Source organism: Vitis vinifera, chromosome 13, assembly GCF_030704535.1.
Source record: "Vitis vinifera cultivar Pinot Noir 40024 chromosome 13, ASM3070453v1".
Taxonomy (NCBI): Eukaryota; Viridiplantae; Streptophyta; class Magnoliopsida; order Vitales; family Vitaceae; genus Vitis; species Vitis vinifera.
In genome coordinates, this window is record NC_081817.1 from 15,992,389 (window position 1) to 16,012,192 (window position 19,804).

Here is a 19,804-nt window from a genome sequence, read left to right on the forward strand (position 1 = left end):
TATTTTTATATAAGACATCTCAAAAGACATCAATGTTAAGTAGTGCACAATTTATAAGAGATAATAAATGGTCATCTTTAGACATGCTATGAACTATTTCAAATGGATAGAAAACATTTTTTATTCTTAGTGATCATCTTAAGAGACATGAAAACTTACATGATACACGATTAGTGGCATTTGAAAAGGCAGTTACTATGTTCTTACTAATAGTAGGATATAATGTGAGAATGTGGGTTGTAGCAAACTATTTTCAACACTTCATAGAGACTATCGTTTGACACTTTAAAGAAGTTAAACAAACATTATATTGACTAGGCAAAATTCTCATATGTCCTAGCAATATGGCTAATAAGGTGTCTTTATATGTTGTCAATAATCCTAAATATTTTCCATGGTTTAAGGTAAGATTTTATAAAACATATTTATAAATGTGAATCTCATGTACATAAGTTTTCATGACCATTGTTTTATTTCCTTGTTAATAATAAATATTTTTTGTTGTCGGACTGCATCAATGCAATTGATGACAACCGTATTAGCGCATGGGTCCCAACTGATAGACAAACTAGTTTTAGGAGTAGAAAAACAACTATAACATAAAATTTTATGTGTATATGATTTTGATATGATGTTCACATTTGTTTATGTTGGTTGTGAAAGAATAACGAATGATGCACGTGTCTTTTTGAATGTATTAACTAGACCAAAAGTCCATTTTCCTTGGCCAAATGAAAGAAAATATTATTTAGTTAATTCTGGTTATCCTTGTATATCTAGATTTCTACCACCATATCAAGGTAAGAGATATTATTTACAAGAATATTTGGGTAAATGTAATCAACCTATCAAGTATAAGTAGGAGATATGATTTTTTTCCTTTTTGCACCTACTATATAGGTTCTTTTCTGAAGCTAAGAAATGTTTATTTAATTTTAAATATTTCATATGTATGATCATGTCTTGGGGTTATTTTTCATGTAAACTAGACATTAAATGAGTTGTACTTGGTAGGATTTTATCACATCTCTAAGTTGCTTAAATAATTCACTCTTTATGTGAATTGGAAATATGCCTTGTTTCTGGACCAACTAAGAATTTATGAAAACTGGTATTAAATGACACCTAAATAATTAATTTGGCCTTTTAAGTTATAATCTAGATACATAGGAGAGGTTGTCTAATTTTTTTAATGATTAAATTCCACTTCTCAATATTTTTTTAGGTATTTTATAGACTTCCTTCTTCTGATCATATGTTGATTATTGTGTGTGGTAACCCAATTGTGATTTAATATGGTATTAATTGACATATAATTAATTAATTTGAACTCTTGGATTGTGATCTAGACATGTTAAAGATGTAGTCTAATTTTGATTTGGATGAAATAACACCTCTAGATATTTATTTAGGAATTATTATTATGTGTTACATGCATTCTTCATTTGATATTTTATCTAGACTAATTCTCATATGTGAATATGTTAGTTAATTGTGAAATTTTAAGCATGATTATATATCTTAATTTGAGATGTATTATATATGAGATTAGCCTATGATTTTGAATTTATTATTATTATTTGTGAATTAATTTATTTTTTATCAAAGCGTTTTATGTGTTATCAAAGTATGCTTCCTCTTTTCCATATCTCCTTGTTTCCATTAGTATGTTTATTCTATTCTCATGATTGATCAATCTTGCCTTACTTGATTCCTATGTTGTCATATCTTTGCTTCTTGATTTTGGGTGAAATACATATTGTGTATATTATGATATTATTGCTTGTGAACTAATTCTTTTGTTTTATGGCAACACTTAACAATGTTATTAAGGTATGCTCCTTTCTTTGTTTATAAAATTCTTTGAGTGGGCATGGGGTATACTCCTAAATTATTTAATTGGAGGTTAAATTTTGATGCTTCTAAGAACTTGTATAGTACTATTAGATGATGGGTGATTCGAAATAGATAAGGTAATATAGATGTTGTATGTATAAGGACTTGAGGAACTACTTCCATTATTATGGTTGAGTGCAATGCTTTGAGGGATAAAATCCTTTATTCTATTTAGTAGAGTATTTACCATATTGAAATAAGAAACAAACTAAGGTAGTCATTTGATATCTATCAAACTCCCAATCTCCACCGTTAAAAATGCATAAAAAGATTTAGGTCATTGGATAAAGGTACAAAAAATGAGACTACATACAAAAAATAGAACTAGGGTATAAGTAAATGGGATCAAAATACAAAGCAACATATACAAAGTAATGAGACCTAATCAATAGGCATATCTTCAATATTATAACTAGACCAAAGATTCAAAAATTGTCAGAAGATTTAAAAGTGTTGTAGTCATTTCTAGTAGTATTTGCATGTTTATGAAAAATATTCAAAGGAATTTAGAATTTAATTTGTAATTATGTGTCTAGAGAGGCAACTAGGTTAGAAGAAGATACTGCTAAAAAAACTTGTTTAAATATTAAGAGTCTTTGGTAATGTTTTTACTCAAAGTGAATTTCTTTTAAAAACACTTTTTAAGCTAAAAACGCATTTTAGAATCATTATCAAATAGACTTCAAGTCTCCTTGCATTTGGTTTATAATTTTGCTAAAGATTTATTTTTGTTGTATTTGTAGTGTAGAAAAAAAAAGGGTTTTTTCCAACTTCGCACTTTGGTTTCAACTTTGAACTTAAATCTCGAGTGTAATGGATTATTAACTCCCTTTACAATAAGGTAAGAAAAAGAACTTGGGGGTAAGAACCTCCTTAAAAATCAAGTCTTATCGGTATAAATCCTTATTCATAACTTACCTAAAAGGTGAAAAGTGGAAATCGTAATTACAAAGGAGCAACTTTAGTATGATGAAAATAAACTCCTTATTATCCCTCACACATTCTTATTTAAGCGACAGGCCATTTTGGTAAAATTATTCGAACTAATGCCTGTTGAGCTTTAAACTTATGACACATGCATAGACGCCAAGAGGTTGTACAAAGCGTGGACAAAATTAAAATCCATATTCAACTCCGTGGCACTTTCATGCTGAATATTGTAAAATGGGGTAAATTGGATGAATGTTTAAGTTGAAGACGAAGAATATTCGCCAAGGATGCACAAAGGACTGATTCCTCATAGTGCCTGCCGTTGGACATACACAAATTCTTTGGGTGAAGCACACGGAACACTTTTTGGGGTCCGAAAGTCGACCTGGTCAATAGAATATCAGCACCAATCACGGCTATCTACATAGATAACCACCAATTTTCTAGTCCGGAACTCGCTCGATGTTGATTGATAGAGAAAGAGGGAGTCATAGTTGTTTGAATATCGGACACCAAGTGCACATTTCTTTTCCTCTTTTCTTGGTTAAATTTATCCAACCAAAAATAAGAAGATATATCGCCAAAAATAACAACGGAGATACATCAATTACTAGCCACTATTTTTTGAACACATTCATTTGAGAACACATCTAGGTGAGGAGGAGAAACACATCTAAACACAAACATAATTAAAGATTTGTACCTAGTCGATTACAAAGGTTTAGAACATGAAAGTTGAAGCAAGGCATGGACACAATACAAAGAAGACTGCAAACAACAATTATAGAACAAGAACAATACCGAGGGAGCGAGCCAGCATTGGACCCTGAATCAGGACTGCATGGCCAACATCGAAACAGAGTCAAGCTCATGACCATGCACCCTCAACCGATAGATGCAAGTATGAGAAGGGCTTCCATGGTTAGATGCGAAGTCAAACCTGACCATATCCACAAGACCAGAGCCCACCAAGTCCAATACATTAAAGGTCTGAGCATTACTCTTCTCAAGGTCGTAACTAAACTCTGCCAAAAGAAACATACTTCCGGTTTCAGCTGCTATATCAGTGTCATGTCCCTGATGCCATCCATAAACCCGACAGTCCTTGGGAGCACTTGACCTGTCGTATGCGACCATCTGCTCGTGTTAAAATCAAAGTTATACTTCAGCCTTCAGTCCAAGTAGATATTTGAAGAAACACAGAATAACTAAAATTACACTAGGCAAAAAAAATTAAATAAACACATAAGAACCGGAACTAAAACTGATGTTGCCATTCACTTATAAGTAATAAATTCAACACTGATGAGCATTCAATAGTGATGGATGAAAGGATTAGTGTAAACCTAAGACTTGAAGATAGTCAATACCTCCAACATTACACCAACTTAAAATGCAAACATAGTTTGTGATATCAATGGCTAAGAGCAGAATTTGTTCATAAAAAGGGATCTGATTTTTCTGGGCTGCAGGTTTCTGTCTAGTCTGTTCAGAGCAACAGAATTTTAAGACTATTTGTTTGATTGCCTTCCCTATACAATCATAAGTTGTTTTAAAAGGTCCTATTTGGAGCACTGTTTTGATTGTCTAAAGAGATTGGTCCAGACAAGCATTTTACCAGAAGTTACAACTGCAATAGAAGAGTCCGGAGTCAATTGCAGACAGGTGTTTTGTCTTGACATAGATATCAGTACTTTGAAGTTTCCCTATTTTAGGTGAATAATAGTTGATTGCTTGAGGGTCCAAGAAAACCATTATGGCAACCATCTCTAAAAATGTAGGTAAACTTCCTGATTTGCCATCCTATGTTGGCTGTAGTCTGGCTGAGGATTACATTTTGTAGTGAGGAATGAGGATTGGTCCAGGTGAGGAAGAGGGCATACAAGAAGACCAATCACCCAGTCTTACATGCAAGTTAACAGTCACTTGCAGGCACAGTGGAAGATACTGCCTAGTGCCTATTCATTTCCATGACAGTAAAGAATAATAGGGTTGGCAATACTTGCCTCATAAAGAGACAGAAGCTAATTAAGGAGAAGAATCAAGATCCTCCCAAATTCAAACCCAGTTTTTTGAAAGGAGTTAACCTCAAAGGATGCTAAGATGGAATAAGAGGATGTTTCAGAAAGGAAAATATTCAGATAGATTAGGTCTTTTTCTGAACAATTCTGAGAGGAGTTTCACAATGACAGACAATGAACTAGGGTTGAATTCAGGCTTCGGAGTGGTGACAATCTTTCATAACATGGACACAATGAGAAATCTCTGTTTGTTGAGCCTGGCTTGACAGGTGTTGGGCTGGAGACCCTGAAAGACTGGGTTGAGGCAAGGATTATTTAGGGTTCAGTATTGACAGGCTAAATGTGGTTCTGCTGAAGTGCAGTTCTTAGGGGCACATAGTTTCAGGGGTGATATTGCCAGATGGAATGCATGTATAGTCTGGTTAGTTGATCTAATGAAGATTGAGTGGTGTCTTATGTTCAAAATTCTTTGAAGATCGTTGTGAAGGCTCCTTTCTAGAAAAGCTGGCTTCTCATTATTGGACCATTCAGGAAATCTTTCTAATTTGGTGCAGCATGTTAATCAGAGGGAGATAACTGTCGGGTGATGTCCAAGGCATAGATTTTTGGCCACTTTGTTCAGAGGTCAACATGTGGAAGATTTTTGTCATGGGAGAACATAATTCAGACACATTCAGCACATCTAAATCTGCATCAGATCAGAGCCCCATTTTGCAGGAAAGGAGGCTTAAGGAGAAGAAATTGTGAATTAAGGTTCAGCAGAATGGGTGAAGGAGTAAGTGTTTGTGGCAAACGTAAAGAGTTCGAGGGAAAGCCACACAATTGGTAGCTCAACTTGAGAATAGCAAGGAAAATAAATGCAATAAAGGATCTTAAAATATAAAATATAAACAAAGAAGTGCTCAGGAATGTAGAAGTTGAAGAGCAAATTCTCTGGAGGAAATAGAGGGAAATGGGTTTGTCGGGGGAACCTGGCGGGGGCGCAAGGGGAAGTGAGGAAACAGATGAAGACAGGAGATTGGCAAAGATGGAAGAAACTAGAGAATAGGGAGACTAAGGTGGTGTCAAGCCTGAAAACAGAAGGTTCTCACTTCCAATCATTGGAAAAAATAAAACCATGCATTTTCTTGGAAAAATTCTCACTTCCAATAGGTAGACAGGCACTTACAAGGTGATTATTTATCCCTATAATGTATATTAAATGGAGGCCTTTAGAAGATCGATGGGCAGGACAGTGGAAGAGGTTGCACCAGGTTGCACACACCTCCTGATGGGCTTGGAGGCAGTGCTGAGTCTGGAGGCCAATTTTAAAAATAGTGCACTTAACTCTGTTAGGGAAATGGGGAAAGTCCACAGTCTGAATGCAATGTTGGGATGCAAGTTGGAGGCCTTTCTTTCTACTAACTTGGGCCTTCCATTGAGGTTCCCCACAAGGTAAATGCACTCTGGGAAATAATAGCAGAAAGATTTGAAAAAAGAAAAAAAGAAAGGAAAAAACATTAGCAGAATAAAAGATGCATTATCTATTTCTTAGCCTATTAAAAATTACTGAATTTAACACTGGCATATTTCATATTAGTTTGTCCATTATTAGTGAAGTGGTTGGAGAGGTGGCAAAGTGATTTTGCCATAAGGTGGAGGACGAAATGTAAGACATGTCTGGTGAACTCTGTTGTTTGTTTTCAACAAGTGAGAGAGGCTTTGGTAATAGGAATCCAAAGGGGCTAAATAAGGTCCTCTAAGGAAAATGGCTATATGGAGGTTTACCATTAGAAAGGATAGTTTGCAAGGAGAATAGTATCAAAGAAGTACGAGGGAGAGAGACTTGTATTCTGGTGAAGGGGCTCTTCTGAAGTGGGGCTTTAGAAAAAGGATAACGAGGGATGGCAGAGTTCTCTAAGTGTGAATTCTATCTAGAATGGGGTGGGTACAAAGCAACATTGGGACATTATGTGTCCTGTGAGGAGATTTTTTCAAGTGATATTTTTGTGGAAGATAGAGAAGCGCTAAGATGGCTGATTATTGGGTGTGAAGGGAGACAGCAGAGCATTGGAGCCCAAGGTTGATTAAGGACCTCCAAGACTGTAAAGTGGAGGACTCGAATTTCTCCTCTGAACATACATAAATAAATACATGTGTGTGTGTTGATGGGTATGAAGGGAGATAGCAGAGCCCAAGGTTCATAAAGGACTACCAATGGAGCAACTGAATTCATTTTTGGACCATAAATATATACAAATAGGTATGTGTTTCTCTCTATATATGTTGGAGCCAAAGGTTCATTAGGGATTTACAAGACTGGGAAGTGGAGGAATTGAATTTCCTTTTGGAGTCTCCAACCCTACATACATACATGTTGATTCCCAAGTGTCATTAGCAAGTTCCAATGGAGGGATTGAATTCCTTTTTATACTATACATATATACACATATACATGTATTTGTATATATTAAAGGTCCAGACAGAGATTCAATCCCTCCATTCAAAGTCCCTAACGAACCTTCAGCATTAACACACACAGAATCACATATATTCTAGAACTAAGTGATTTTAACAATTAACCAGATCACAAGGAGATAAAATAAAAATAAAAAATAAAAAATAAAAAATAAAAACCCCTTCATAAGTATAGAATCAATCATGTACTACTAGAATATTTGGTGACCTAACCCTATTGGTAAAGAACTTTCATGTTATTTGAAGCCACTTGGTGCTTCCAAAAACCAATCAGTAGGTATGTTATATATGTCGTAACCCCATGTATCCTCTTTGAGCCCACTAGCCCGGATGGCTTTAAAACATGTCAGCACATATGAAATGAATCACTCCCCAAGGTATGTAGGATATCACATTCTCCATCCAATGCACAGATGACATTTTCATCAATACCCATGGTGTTTATGGGTCATGTAGGAACCCTAAGATGGTTATCTATAATCAAATAAAATGGGCTAAGGTTTTAATCTTTTAGGATTTGAAAAGGAGAATAAGAATAAAATTATATCAAAGAAAAAAATAAATAAAAGATAGGAAACAAAAAGATAAAGAAGAAATCAAGAAATATAGAAAACCTTAAGAGCCTCACTACAATCTTCTAGAAGTCTTACCTAGAAGAAAAGCAATGGAGTTTTATCATTGAAAATTGCAAAATATGCAAAAACCTAACATTATTCATCATCAATAATTAATCCTGTTTTACATCAATTTATCTTTTTACAAGCTTTAGAAAACGCTGAAAACTGAATAAAACTATAAAAAAGTAAGCCTAACCTACGTAGCAATTTATTAAAAGAAATCCTTTCCTAGGACATTAAATCTTCTAAAAAAATTAAAAGAAAACAAAAACTTTACTTTTTAGAATAGAGAGAGAGTTTTCATAATAAAAGTTTCTAATCAAGAAGACTTTTAGATTTTAAGGATTCAAATACCCTGAATCGCTCTTTTGGCACTTTTTTTTAACATATCATCTTCTTGATCTATCAAAAAAAACAAAAGGATTTTAAGGACTCAAAGAGAAATTTTACAAAATACTAGTTTGTTCCCTTAAAATTTTGTATCCTGAAGTTTTTTTCTAGTCTTGAAATAGTTTATGTGTCATCATGCTCCATTTCCAGTGAGTAATAAAAAAACAGAAATTCAAATTCCATTTTCCATTGTTCACAGTGATGTATGGGGGTCTATCCCATGTTAATTTTCATTCTGGCTTTAAATGTTTCATAAGCTTGATTGCAAACAAAGATCTAAGTCTTTTAATCAGATAATGGGAGAGAGTACTTCAATAATATCTTGGTGACTTATTTTCTTGAAAATGGGATTATATACCTTTCCTTGTGCATAGCACACTCCAATGAAAAATAGGTATGTGATATAAGTTGCTAGAGCTTTAATGTTTACCCGCAATGTCCTAGAAATTTATTAAGAGTTATGTTGTCTTAATTGTTGAATGTTTAATAAACCACATGCCTTCGAAGACCCTCAAATTCAGGTCCTAAAAAGCCTTGTCTCCTAATGTCAACATATTTGGATTGCTTCCTCTTAAGATCTTTGGATGTTTATCTTTTGTTCATCTCCAAAGTGGAGAACAATCAAAACTTGATCCTAGAGCTCTCAGGTGCATTTGCCAGGTTATTTTTTATTTTTATTTTTTATAATTAAGCACGAAATATATTATCAAAAGGCAAAAGGCCACAAAGCATACAGGGAGTATACCCAGTAGTCTAAACCTCAAAGAGCAAAAAGAGAAAACAAACAGCCTCACCAACCCTAAAGTGGACGTTAACCACTCCAAAAAGCCTATAAGAGAAGAGGATTCCTCTCCAATATACACCCTAGCCCAACTCTACAAGTTACAAACAAAAGAATTTTTGAGTTTCTTTATAGCTAAGGACCCCCCCCTAAAAGCTAATCTATTCATTTCCTTCCAAACCATCCAAAGATACACAACAGAATGGAATTCCAAATCTTTTTCCTTTTTTTTCCCACAAAAGGGCCCTCAAACTAAATAACACATCTTTAACTGTTTCTGGGAACACCCACTGAATACCAAACAAGGCAAGGACGATCTCCCAGAGGACCCTGACCACTATACAGTGTAAAAAAATATGATTTACAGTTTCTTCTTCACAACCACATAAAAAACAGCAATTAGGGAGCTGCCACCCTCGTTTTTGAAGCTTATCTAGGGTAAGAATCTTCCCCCACATGGCCTCCCAAGCAAAAAAGGCAACTTTGGTTGGGACTTTATCCACCCAAATGCACTTTTTTGGGAAGGCAAATTCGTTTAGAGCAATCAGCAAGTTATAAGCTTCCTTAACCCCAAATTTTCCATTATCCCCACCCTTCCAAAAAACCGATTCCTCCTCAGAAGATATCCTGAACCTCAACATAGTAAGCAAGTCTCCTATCAAATCTAGCTCCCAGTCATTGAAGCCTCTAGAGAATCTTAGGTTCCAACCTCCCTGACCAAAATTCGAGTCCCACACTTCATTCACCGTTGCATTCCTATGGACCGCCAAGGCGTATAACTGGGGAAAACTTTGGGATAGCGTTGCGTTGCCACACCAACGATCAGTCCAGAAGTTGACTTTAGTCCCTTTACCCACTTTAAACTCTAAATTTTCCCAACACCAGTTTGTCTCCTTCAAAATCTCCTTCCAAACCCCCATTCCAAACATCCCACTAGCCTCATTAGTCCTCCACCCAAAACCCTCTTGGCCATACTTCACCAAAATCACCTTCTTCCAAAGATTGTCCTTTTCGTGGGCAAATCTCCATATCCATTTACCAAGCAAGGCCTTGTTCAAAAGATCAAGCTTCCTTATGCCTAGACCACCCTTCTCCTTTTAAGTACACACCACCTCCCACTTGATTAAGTGGACTTTCCTCTCCAAATTTCCCCCTCCTCAAAGGAAGTCTCTTTGTAATTTTTCTAGTCTTCTTGCAACAATCTTGGGCATTCAAAAGAGGGACAGTTGGTAGAGAGGCATGTCGGCCATCATGCTCTTAATGGGGGTGATTCTCCCGCCTTTGGAAATATATTGTCTTTTCCAAAGAGATAATTTTCTCCTCATTCTCTCTTCCACCCCATCCCACATAGAAGGGGCCTTGTGATGGGCTCCTAAGGGCAGCCCCAAGTAAGAAGAGGGCAAAGACCCCACCTTACACCCTAACTCCGCTGCCATTTCCTCAATCTCTTCCACCTCACCAACTGGAATAATTTCGCTTTTAGCCAAGTTGATTCTTAAGCCGGACACAGCCTCAAACCAAACCAAAATCCAGCTTAAATAGGTTAGATGCTCTTTCTTTGCTTCATAGAAGACAATTGTATCATCAGCAAAAAGCAAATGGGAAATATTCATCTCCGTCCTTCCTCTTCCCCGAATTCTACATCTTGATATAAAACCCCCATCAACAGCCCTTCTTATGAGAGCACTCAGCACTTCCATTCCCAAAATAAAAAGGTAAGGAGATAGAAGATCTCCTTGACGCAGCCCCTTGGAGCTCGAAAAGAACCCTACTGGCACCCCATTAACCAAAACAGAGAATTTAGCTGTTGAAATACATCTCCATATCCACTCCATCCACCGAGCCCCAAAGCCCATCTTATGCATAACCCTCATTAGAAAGTTCCAGTTGATGCTATCATAGGCTTTTTCAATATCCAATTTACAGATCAACCCTTTCTCTTTTTGTTTTTGCCAAGAGTCAATCACCTCATTAGCTATAAGCGAAGCATCTAAGATCTGTCTGCCCATCACAAAAGCAATTTAATCCAAGATCTGTCTGGATTTGCCAAGTTATTCTCCTACTCAAGGAATTCAAATGTTTTCATCCTTCGATAGAGAAAGAATTTGTAACCATGGATGTCAAATTCTTTGAAGAACTTGCATGTTTTTCTAGGAATGATCCCCAGGGGGGAGGGAAAACAAGTGATATGGAAGATCTGTCTTGCTTCCCATGTCAGTCAAGTCTAGTTTATCCAGTACCAAATGTCATTCCAAATGATCCTACAATTGCTTTTCCTTTTTGTTACAGCAATTTGAAACACCACATATTCCAAGAGGGTGGTCTCTTAAAACATAAGGCCTCCAAAAACCTCTCTTAAAAGGAAAGTGATCATTTGAGTCTCATTATTTTAATTCAATACTCAAGGAAAAGCTAATCCACAACATTATACATGCAGCATTAATTGTTAAAATTTCAATATATCCTAATCATGCGAAAATTCCATATGCTAGAATGCCATATCTTATAGGTTCAATTTTAAACCTTGATCCTAGGGTTCAGCTATAGGGGAAAGCAACAAGTAGCTTGAGAAAAGAGAAAAAAAAACAATTAACAAATTCTAATGAAGCAACTGTATTAGTTCATTGTGCAAACTTCATTCTCCCCCTCCCCAAAAGAACCCCAACCAAAACAAAATAAAATGAAAGGAATTAAATCCTCTTCTCTAATCCTATATTGTTGGTACAGATTTGGACTCTTAGATAAACTTGTTATTATAACTCTCTTCTAAAGGTTTTTTAAGTTCTTTCTTCTCATTTTCAGCACATGGCATGCTTATATCTGTTTCCAAATCTGTTTGGGAACATGTTCTATATAAATCAATTTTAAATAAACATTGTAATACCACCAAAGTTCAACAAACAGCACCAAGTTTGTGAATCATATGAAATACTCTAATAATCTAATCCTCTTCTCTAATCCTATATTGTTTGTACAAATTTGGACTCTTAGATAAACTTGTTATTATAAGTCTCTTCTAAAGGTTTTCTAAGTTCTTTCTTCTCATTTTCAGCATATGGCATGCTTAGATCTGTTTCCAAATCTGTCTGGGAAAATGTTCCACATAAATCAATTTTCATAAACATTGTAATACCACCAAAGGTCAACGAACAGCACCAAGTTTGTAAATCATATGAAATACTCTAATAATCTATAACTTTGATTATTATTACTCAAATAATGAAACACTGTCCCTCTCTTATGATTTCTGTTGGTGAGACTCCAAGTATCATCAATTATGAGTACTATTAATTGTTTCTAATTTTTAAAACTAACAAGGTTTCCTTCTTAAAACTCCAAAATATATTCCACCTCCATCTCCTACATCAATTTCTCAGTTTTATTTAATTCTTTAGACTTAACTGACCATCCTAACTTCAATTTTTATAAATATAGCCAGATGTATCAACCTTCAAAAGACAGCTTCCTGGAAATTCTAAAATTTCACCTGATTGATTTCCTTCCATCACCTATTAATCTGTTTCATACTTCAGAAAGAAGTTTCAAGAACTTTCTAGAAACACTTGGGACTCAGCCAGCAGATCTACCACATATGTTGAGGATCATTGGCAAATATGATCACATAGATAACATGATTGACTCATAAATGATGCAAGAGTAAATCCCATATATAGTTCTCGCTCTTTTTTTGGTTTTTTGATTACTTTGTATACATCGTGTATACTCCTTTTTTACTCTAATACATTTACACTTATCAAAAAAAAAAGTGTAAATCCCATGCACAAGTAATGCTGCATTATGCAACTCTATTTTCCACATCCATGGCAGGAAATGTTTTTGCTTGTCATATGCAATCCACCTGATCTTAGAACAGAGAACTAGGTTTTATAAAAGATACTATAAATTTCTCTATCTATATTTGAGGTTCCCCTTACATCTCTAAGTACTCATCCCAGTCCTATATAACTATCACATGTTAGCAAGGGATTTAATCATTGGAATTGCTGCCAATAACAATATCAGTGAAGAAGCCACAAACATCTTGTAGTCAAACATGAAATCTATTACAACCATACTTGCAGTGCATAACTTTGATATTTCGTTAAGATCATGTGAATTGTGAGAGTGCACAATATGTTTAATACTTAAACCATCCATCTGCTTCATAAATGCCAAGCAAGGATATGAAACCCCCAATATAATACACACATGTCAATCAACAGTTTGTAAACAGAAGATACCAAACAAATAGGATTGCTAATGTCATAACATAAAAGAGCAGAAACATCACCTTGTCAACATGCTCCAAAGTAATAGCTTCTGGAATAATAGTTGTCCTCAGCCTAATCTGAACGAATCCACTGTCCCCTTTCAGAGGAAAACACTGACCAGGCTCTCCAAAACTCGGTTTCAGCATCTTCTCTGAATCCCTATGAACCCCAGTTAGACTTGTCTTTGGAAACCAACCACTTCCCTTTCCAAGAATATATGGTTCTGAATGCCTAACAACCATGGCCCCACTAGAACTCAGTGCATAGTCGACCCTACCAAGCCCATCAGCAGCATGCCTCTCGATTTCTTTCTCAACTATTTCTCTGGCAATCCCCCTAATCTCGTCCAAACTCATTTCCCTGTCTCCATAATCAGCACTCTTAGCATTCTTCAACTCATCAAATATTTTGTCGAAATCTTCTTTCCTCAAGAATTCCATTGCCCCCAACTCGCCTAACTTCTTCTCCAAAGTCTCACTCTTGGAATCCAATTTTTCCAAGTGGTTATTAAAATCGCCAGCCTTTTCTTCAATTTTCTTACTCAACTCTCTTCTCAGACCCCCAACCTCACTCTCAATCTTCCTATCCACAACCTCCACCTGAACCTGCATCATTTTCGTTGTAGTTTTCAAAAAAGATTCCACTTCAGCAATCCGCCGCTCAAAATCCGGAACCGCCACCAAGGAACCTCCCGAAGAATCCGCAGATTTCAATGCCAATTTCCGAATCATCTGTACCAGTCCAAGAATCACAACCAAGAGTACCAAATTCTTAGTGAATATACTAACTGCAGTTACCCACCGAGGCCTCTCCGACTTGGAAACGACTTTTCTGGTACGGCGAGGCTCGGTGGCGGCGTTGGCGGAGGTTTTCTTGATCTGCACCACCTCTTTCGATCTCTCAAGAATTGTTTCTCCCCTGATTGAATGGCTCAGGTCCTTGCCTCCGCCTCCGGTGAGTTTATCCTCTCCGGCAATGCCATTGAACTGAGAAACGCCGGCATCGCCGGACAGCAATTCAATGTTGGGCTTCTTCTCACCGATGACGACGGGCCTCCGCCTCGCCGCCGTATTCGCAGTGATGGAAACCGTCGAAGCGGACATGACCGGAGCAAGAATACGAATTCAAAGGGGGTTTGGCGGGAAGAAAACGAAACCCTAAGTTATCGGGAAACAGAAAAGAAAATACGAGAAAGGAAAAAGGTGCCCGGGATTTGTAATAGCGATGGATTGGAAGGATTGAGAGAGATTTGATTCGAGAGAGACTAGGATCCACAACGATTGGAGATTGCGATAACCGACGCGCCGTTTGGATTTGAATCTGCTGTTTGGTTATTGCTCTTAATCCAGACTAGGGTTAGGTTCTCTCCAGGTACCAAACATGGGTTCTTTGAATGTTGTGTCGTTCATGTATTCCAAATTCCAAATTGGTGCAAAAGGAAATGGAAGGTTCGAATGTTTTTAGTTTCGAAAATAGAAACTACCATCAATTCTAATGCTCTAGATTCTTATATCTTTTCTTATTAAAATTAGTAATTAAAAAATATTCTAAATTTTTTTTTATCATTATATTATTCATCCCACAAGAAAAAAAATCTCAATTTTCAAATTCAAAAAGAAAACTCACCAAAAAAACTATACAAGTTTAAAAACAATTTTTAAATTAAATTTTGAAAAAATAACAATAACAAAAAAAGACATTCTTGAGAGAGTATTGACCACTCATTTCATTGTTCGATGACAATCAAGTTGAATGTCCAACTGGTGAAAATAACTTCTACTTATTTTTTAAAAATTGTTCTTTATTTCACTTTGTCTTTAAAAATTATTTTTAGAAAACAACAACCAAACAATGTTATATATTTTTTTAAACAATTTTTTGTTTTTAAAAATGAAAAAATATTTTTAAATCACACAGACTCTTAGTTTTCTTAAAATTTAACTTTTATAAACTTTGTATTCTTTTAGCATGTTACACTGTTTATTTTGATGATATAACCCCACTAAGACTATGTAACTTAGATTACTTCTATTAATGATGTTCAAATTAGTATATGAATGTAAATTTTAAAACTATAACATTTTAAATTATATATATAAGCTATCATTCCTCATTTCTTGTGATCAATGTCACTCTAGTATCCTTTTCATAGTTCCATGTTTTTCATAAATCTTGATTTTCATTAGTAAGCTAATATTAAAATAATCAAAATAAAATGTAACTTATTAATACATTCATTATGTCCACAAACATAAATAATATGTTTAAATATGGTTAAATAAGTTGGAAAAACAATATCATTTTACCTTAATATGTCGCATGGACTCCAAAATTATCTCATCACGAACATACCATTTCATATTCTCAACTTTCTCTGATATAAAATATTTCTCTATAGGTTAAACATGCACATAATAAATTGAAAAGTATAGGGCCTATATGGTTGTTGTTTTTTAAAACTGTTATGGAAAATAGTTTTTAAAAACAGTTTTTGGTGTTTTCAAAAAAAAAAAATTTTGAGCTATCCTACGATAGGTAGCAGTGTGCCTAGGAGCGCGAGCCCTGCCGGTTGAGCCGTTGTTAGCCATGGATAGGCGTTTGTTAGGCTGTAAGAGGGTTGGAGTGACGTCTCATAAGGTTTGTCAATCTACTATTAGGCTCTAGATCAAAACCCTAAAATGAGTTCAATTTTCAAAACCATGTCTAGGAGATCTAGTGATTCTCAAGATACTGTTGTAAACAGTGAAGAAATCAATTATCCTAAGATCCAAAATGATTTAGATGATTGGAAGTTACCCAAGGTGTCTAATCAAGAAATTTATAAGAAAGGAACCTTTAAGTTTTTCACGGATTATACCATCAAAACCTCTTAAATGTCAGTCAACTTAGAACAAGACGACCAAGTCATAAGACTCCTAGATAACAAGTCCATTGAAAAGCATAAGAAAGATGGCTATAATTTCATACACTTTGGTATGATTCAAGTAGCAGCTAAGCCTTTGACAAGATTAGGTTTAAACACCTCTATTGTCATGTGTTTAAGGGATAATAGGCATCTCGAATATCGAGATTCTATTATAGACGCAGTCCAAGCTGGACTGAATGATGGCCCAGTTTATTTCCAGTGTTTTCCTAACTTCGCAGTTAGAATAAGAGATACAGACATCTTAGATTCTGTTGTCCTGCATATTAAGAACCATGGTTTTAAGATCAAACCAGGAAATAGTCATGTTTCAATCATAACCAGGATTGCCTATAAAAGCATGAACACAAGCGTTGGTTTTGGGGCTCTTTGCACCAGTCCTAAGGGTGAGACCACTTACTTTCACTCAAATATGCTTGATAAGTCAGATTTCATTGTCCCCAAGAAGATCTTGTGGAAAGATGTTGAGTTTCCTGAAAACTGGCATTTTGCTAATGTCGTTCCAGCCATTTAACAGAGATCTGAAATGATTGAACAGATTGTTCAATACCCTGATGGAGGAGGAGATCTGATTTTCTCCAACTCTTTCAGACATTCCAGCAGTCCTAGGGTTTCAGTTTATAAACCCTCTAGAGCTTCAAGCTCTTCTATCCCAGTTAGAACCACTAGGGAAAAGGAAGGTTCCAGCTTAGGAAATCCTAAGAACATTAAGCTAACAAGTGTTAGAAGTCACACCAACGTAGCTAGACCATTTTACACGGAGGAAAATGAGTCTACTAAGGAATCCTAACAGGATGAGTCCCCTGTTATGTCTCCTACCTATTCCTAGATGATTAACACTATAAGCCTAAGTGATGAGGACTTTGAGATCAACAAGGATCTCTTAAGGAAGGACTTCTATTCTGAAGTCAATAAGCAAAGGAATGATTGGTTCTTTAGCACTGTCCCTAAAGTCATTAGAGCCATTTACCAGGAAGAATTCTATGCCTATTTAAGACAAGAAAAGAAAAATATTAAGTTTTAGATTTGGTTTGAACTCTTCAAACAAGAGGAATATCCAGATTATCCCTATAAGCATGTTAATAACACCAAGAGCACTGATAAAATTAAGTCTTTTGAATTTTCTAAGGAATTCCAGGAAAATCCCCAAATTAACTAGGCTTTTGTTGATAGGATTAACCAGAAGATTAAGGATAATCTTGTTGCCCCTTTGACTATCCAGCCTCATAAGAGAATCAATATGGTTAAAGGTGATATTAGTTCAGAAGAAGAAGCTGATGAACTAATTAAGATGTTTGAGGAACCCCATAATCAAACTATTTCAAAAGGTATTAACAATTTGGAAGCCTTTAAGACTAGGAATTACTTTCCTAGACCTACCTTTGCTGACATGCCGTTTGAGGAAAGAAATCAGTATACTCAAGCCTCATACACCAGTGGTACTATCTATGAATGAAACATAGACGGTATGACTGAGTATAACATACTCACTAAGCTTCAAGAAATGACCATGGTAAGTACAGCCTATAAATTAAACAATAGACTGCCAGATCATGTTGTAGCTCAAACCATTGTTGTTGGGTTTATAGGTCAGCTTAAGGGTTGGTGGGATAATTGTCTCACTTTTGATGATAAAAATAGTATCCTAAAAGCCTCTAGGATTAATGAGAATAGTGAAGTTGTTAAGGACGAAGATGGCCAAGATATAGAGGATGCAGTGGCTACTCTAATCTACTAAATATCCAAGCACTTCATTGGAGATCTTGCAAAAAATTAAGGATAAAACTGCAGATCTCTTAACCAACCTTAAGTGTCCCAAGCTTCATGATTTTAGGTGGTATAAGGAAGTCTTCCTAACCAAAGTCATGTTAAGATCAAATTGTAACCAGTCTTTCTGGAAAGAAAAATTCATCTCAAGATTACCCAAGTTTTTCTCTGAGAGAATTAGGATTAAGATAAGGGAACAGTATAATGGTCAAATCCCTTATGACAAGCTAACCTATGGTGAGATTATAAGCATTGTCACAGCTGAAGGGATTAAGTTGTGCAATGACTTCAAGCTTAAGCAACAAATGAAGAATGAACAAAAAATCTACAAGAATGAATTTGGATCATTCTGTGGCCAATTTGGTTTCAGCCAAAAGGAAACTATGCCTCCCTTTAAGCAAAAACCAAGCGGGAAGCCTAGCAAAGATAAGTTTTACCACAGTAAGAGAGGTACCTATGACAACTATAGGATAAATGATACTAAGCAATCAAGACACGTCTAAAGAAGTGTCAACAAAGATACCAAGAAAAAGGTAGAAGCCCCTTTAGATGTCAAACCAATTATCTGTTTTAAATGTGGCAAGGTTGACCATTATAAAAAAGATTGTAGAGTTAAGCAAAAGATTAATAACTTAAGTGTCTCAGATGACCTAAAAAATATGCTTTGTAAGGTAATGTTAAACTCCACAGATTTTGAATCAAGGACTAATTCAAATAATGAAGATGATATTAATCAACTAGACAGTAGTGGTGAAGTTTCTAACCAATCTTCTAGTGACCAAGCAGAATGTATTAAGGGTAATTGTAATTGTCGTCCTAAAACTATAAATGTCATAAGCCAAGATCAGGAATTTATCCTAGATACTTTAAGGAAAGTTGAAGATGAAAGACTAAGCAAAATCTCTATGAAGTTTTTAAGAAATCTGTTGTTAAGATAGAAGCTAAGAAGACTGTAAATCCTTATAACCTTAATGATATCTTAAACAGGTTTGACTAACAGTCTCCCAAGGAAGTTAACATTAAGGGACTTCATGATGAAGTTAGGCAGTATAGAAAGGAGATTAAGGAGTTAAGACAATTCATAGGTTTAGGTCTCTCTGATCTCCAAGAACAAATCAATAGAATTGTCAACCAAGGAAACCTTATGGATATTCCAGAATCTTCTCATGTTAATGATAATGAGACAGATACTTTTTCGAATACTATGAGTAGGGTTATCTTCCAGAGGTGGGAAGTCTCCCTTACTATAGTAGTCAAAGATAGATTTGTCTTTGATATTATTGCTTTGATTGATTCAGGAGCAACCGAAAATTGTCTTCAAGAAGGTCTTGTACCTATTCTTTTATGTGAAGAGACTAGTCAGACTCTATTTGGAGCAAATGGCAAAAGACTTGCCATTAAGTATAAATTAACAGATGTTCATATCCATAACCATGACATCTGCATTAAGCAAACCTTTATCCTTGTTAAGGATCTTAAGGAAAAAGCCCTCCTAGGAATACCCTTCTTAAGCTCTATTCATCCCTTGTGGGTAGATAACCAAGGTATAAAAACAAAGCTTTTTGATAAGGAAATTCTTTTTGAATTTGCTAATCCTGTTGTAAACATCACTCCTTATGATCAAGAAATTAATCTTGTTGGAATAGATGATCCACCTAAGATATTAGGTACCCAATTCATTCATAATCTCATTCTAAATGATATTTTAAGCATTCCTTTATGCATTTCAAAATTTCAAACTGATATTTTGA

The 19,804-nt window shown here is 35.5% G+C and overlaps 1 protein-coding gene across 1 annotated transcript; it reads right to left on the reverse strand.

The window, feature by feature from the left end:
- Positions 1-3,403: 3,403 nt before the first annotated feature.
- On the reverse strand, positions 3,404-14,844 carry LOC100244053 (SUN domain-containing protein 1). The gene is made up of 2 exons (XM_002265610.4): positions 13,384-14,844; positions 3,404-3,963 (listed from the first exon to the last, which is right to left on the reverse strand). Exons 1-2 carry the CDS (start codon positions 14,464-14,466, stop codon positions 3,658-3,660), a joined length of 1,389 nt encoding a protein of 462 aa, XP_002265646.1. The 5' UTR covers positions 14,467-14,844; the 3' UTR covers positions 3,404-3,657.
- Between the last annotated feature and the right edge of the window lie 4,960 nt (positions 14,845-19,804).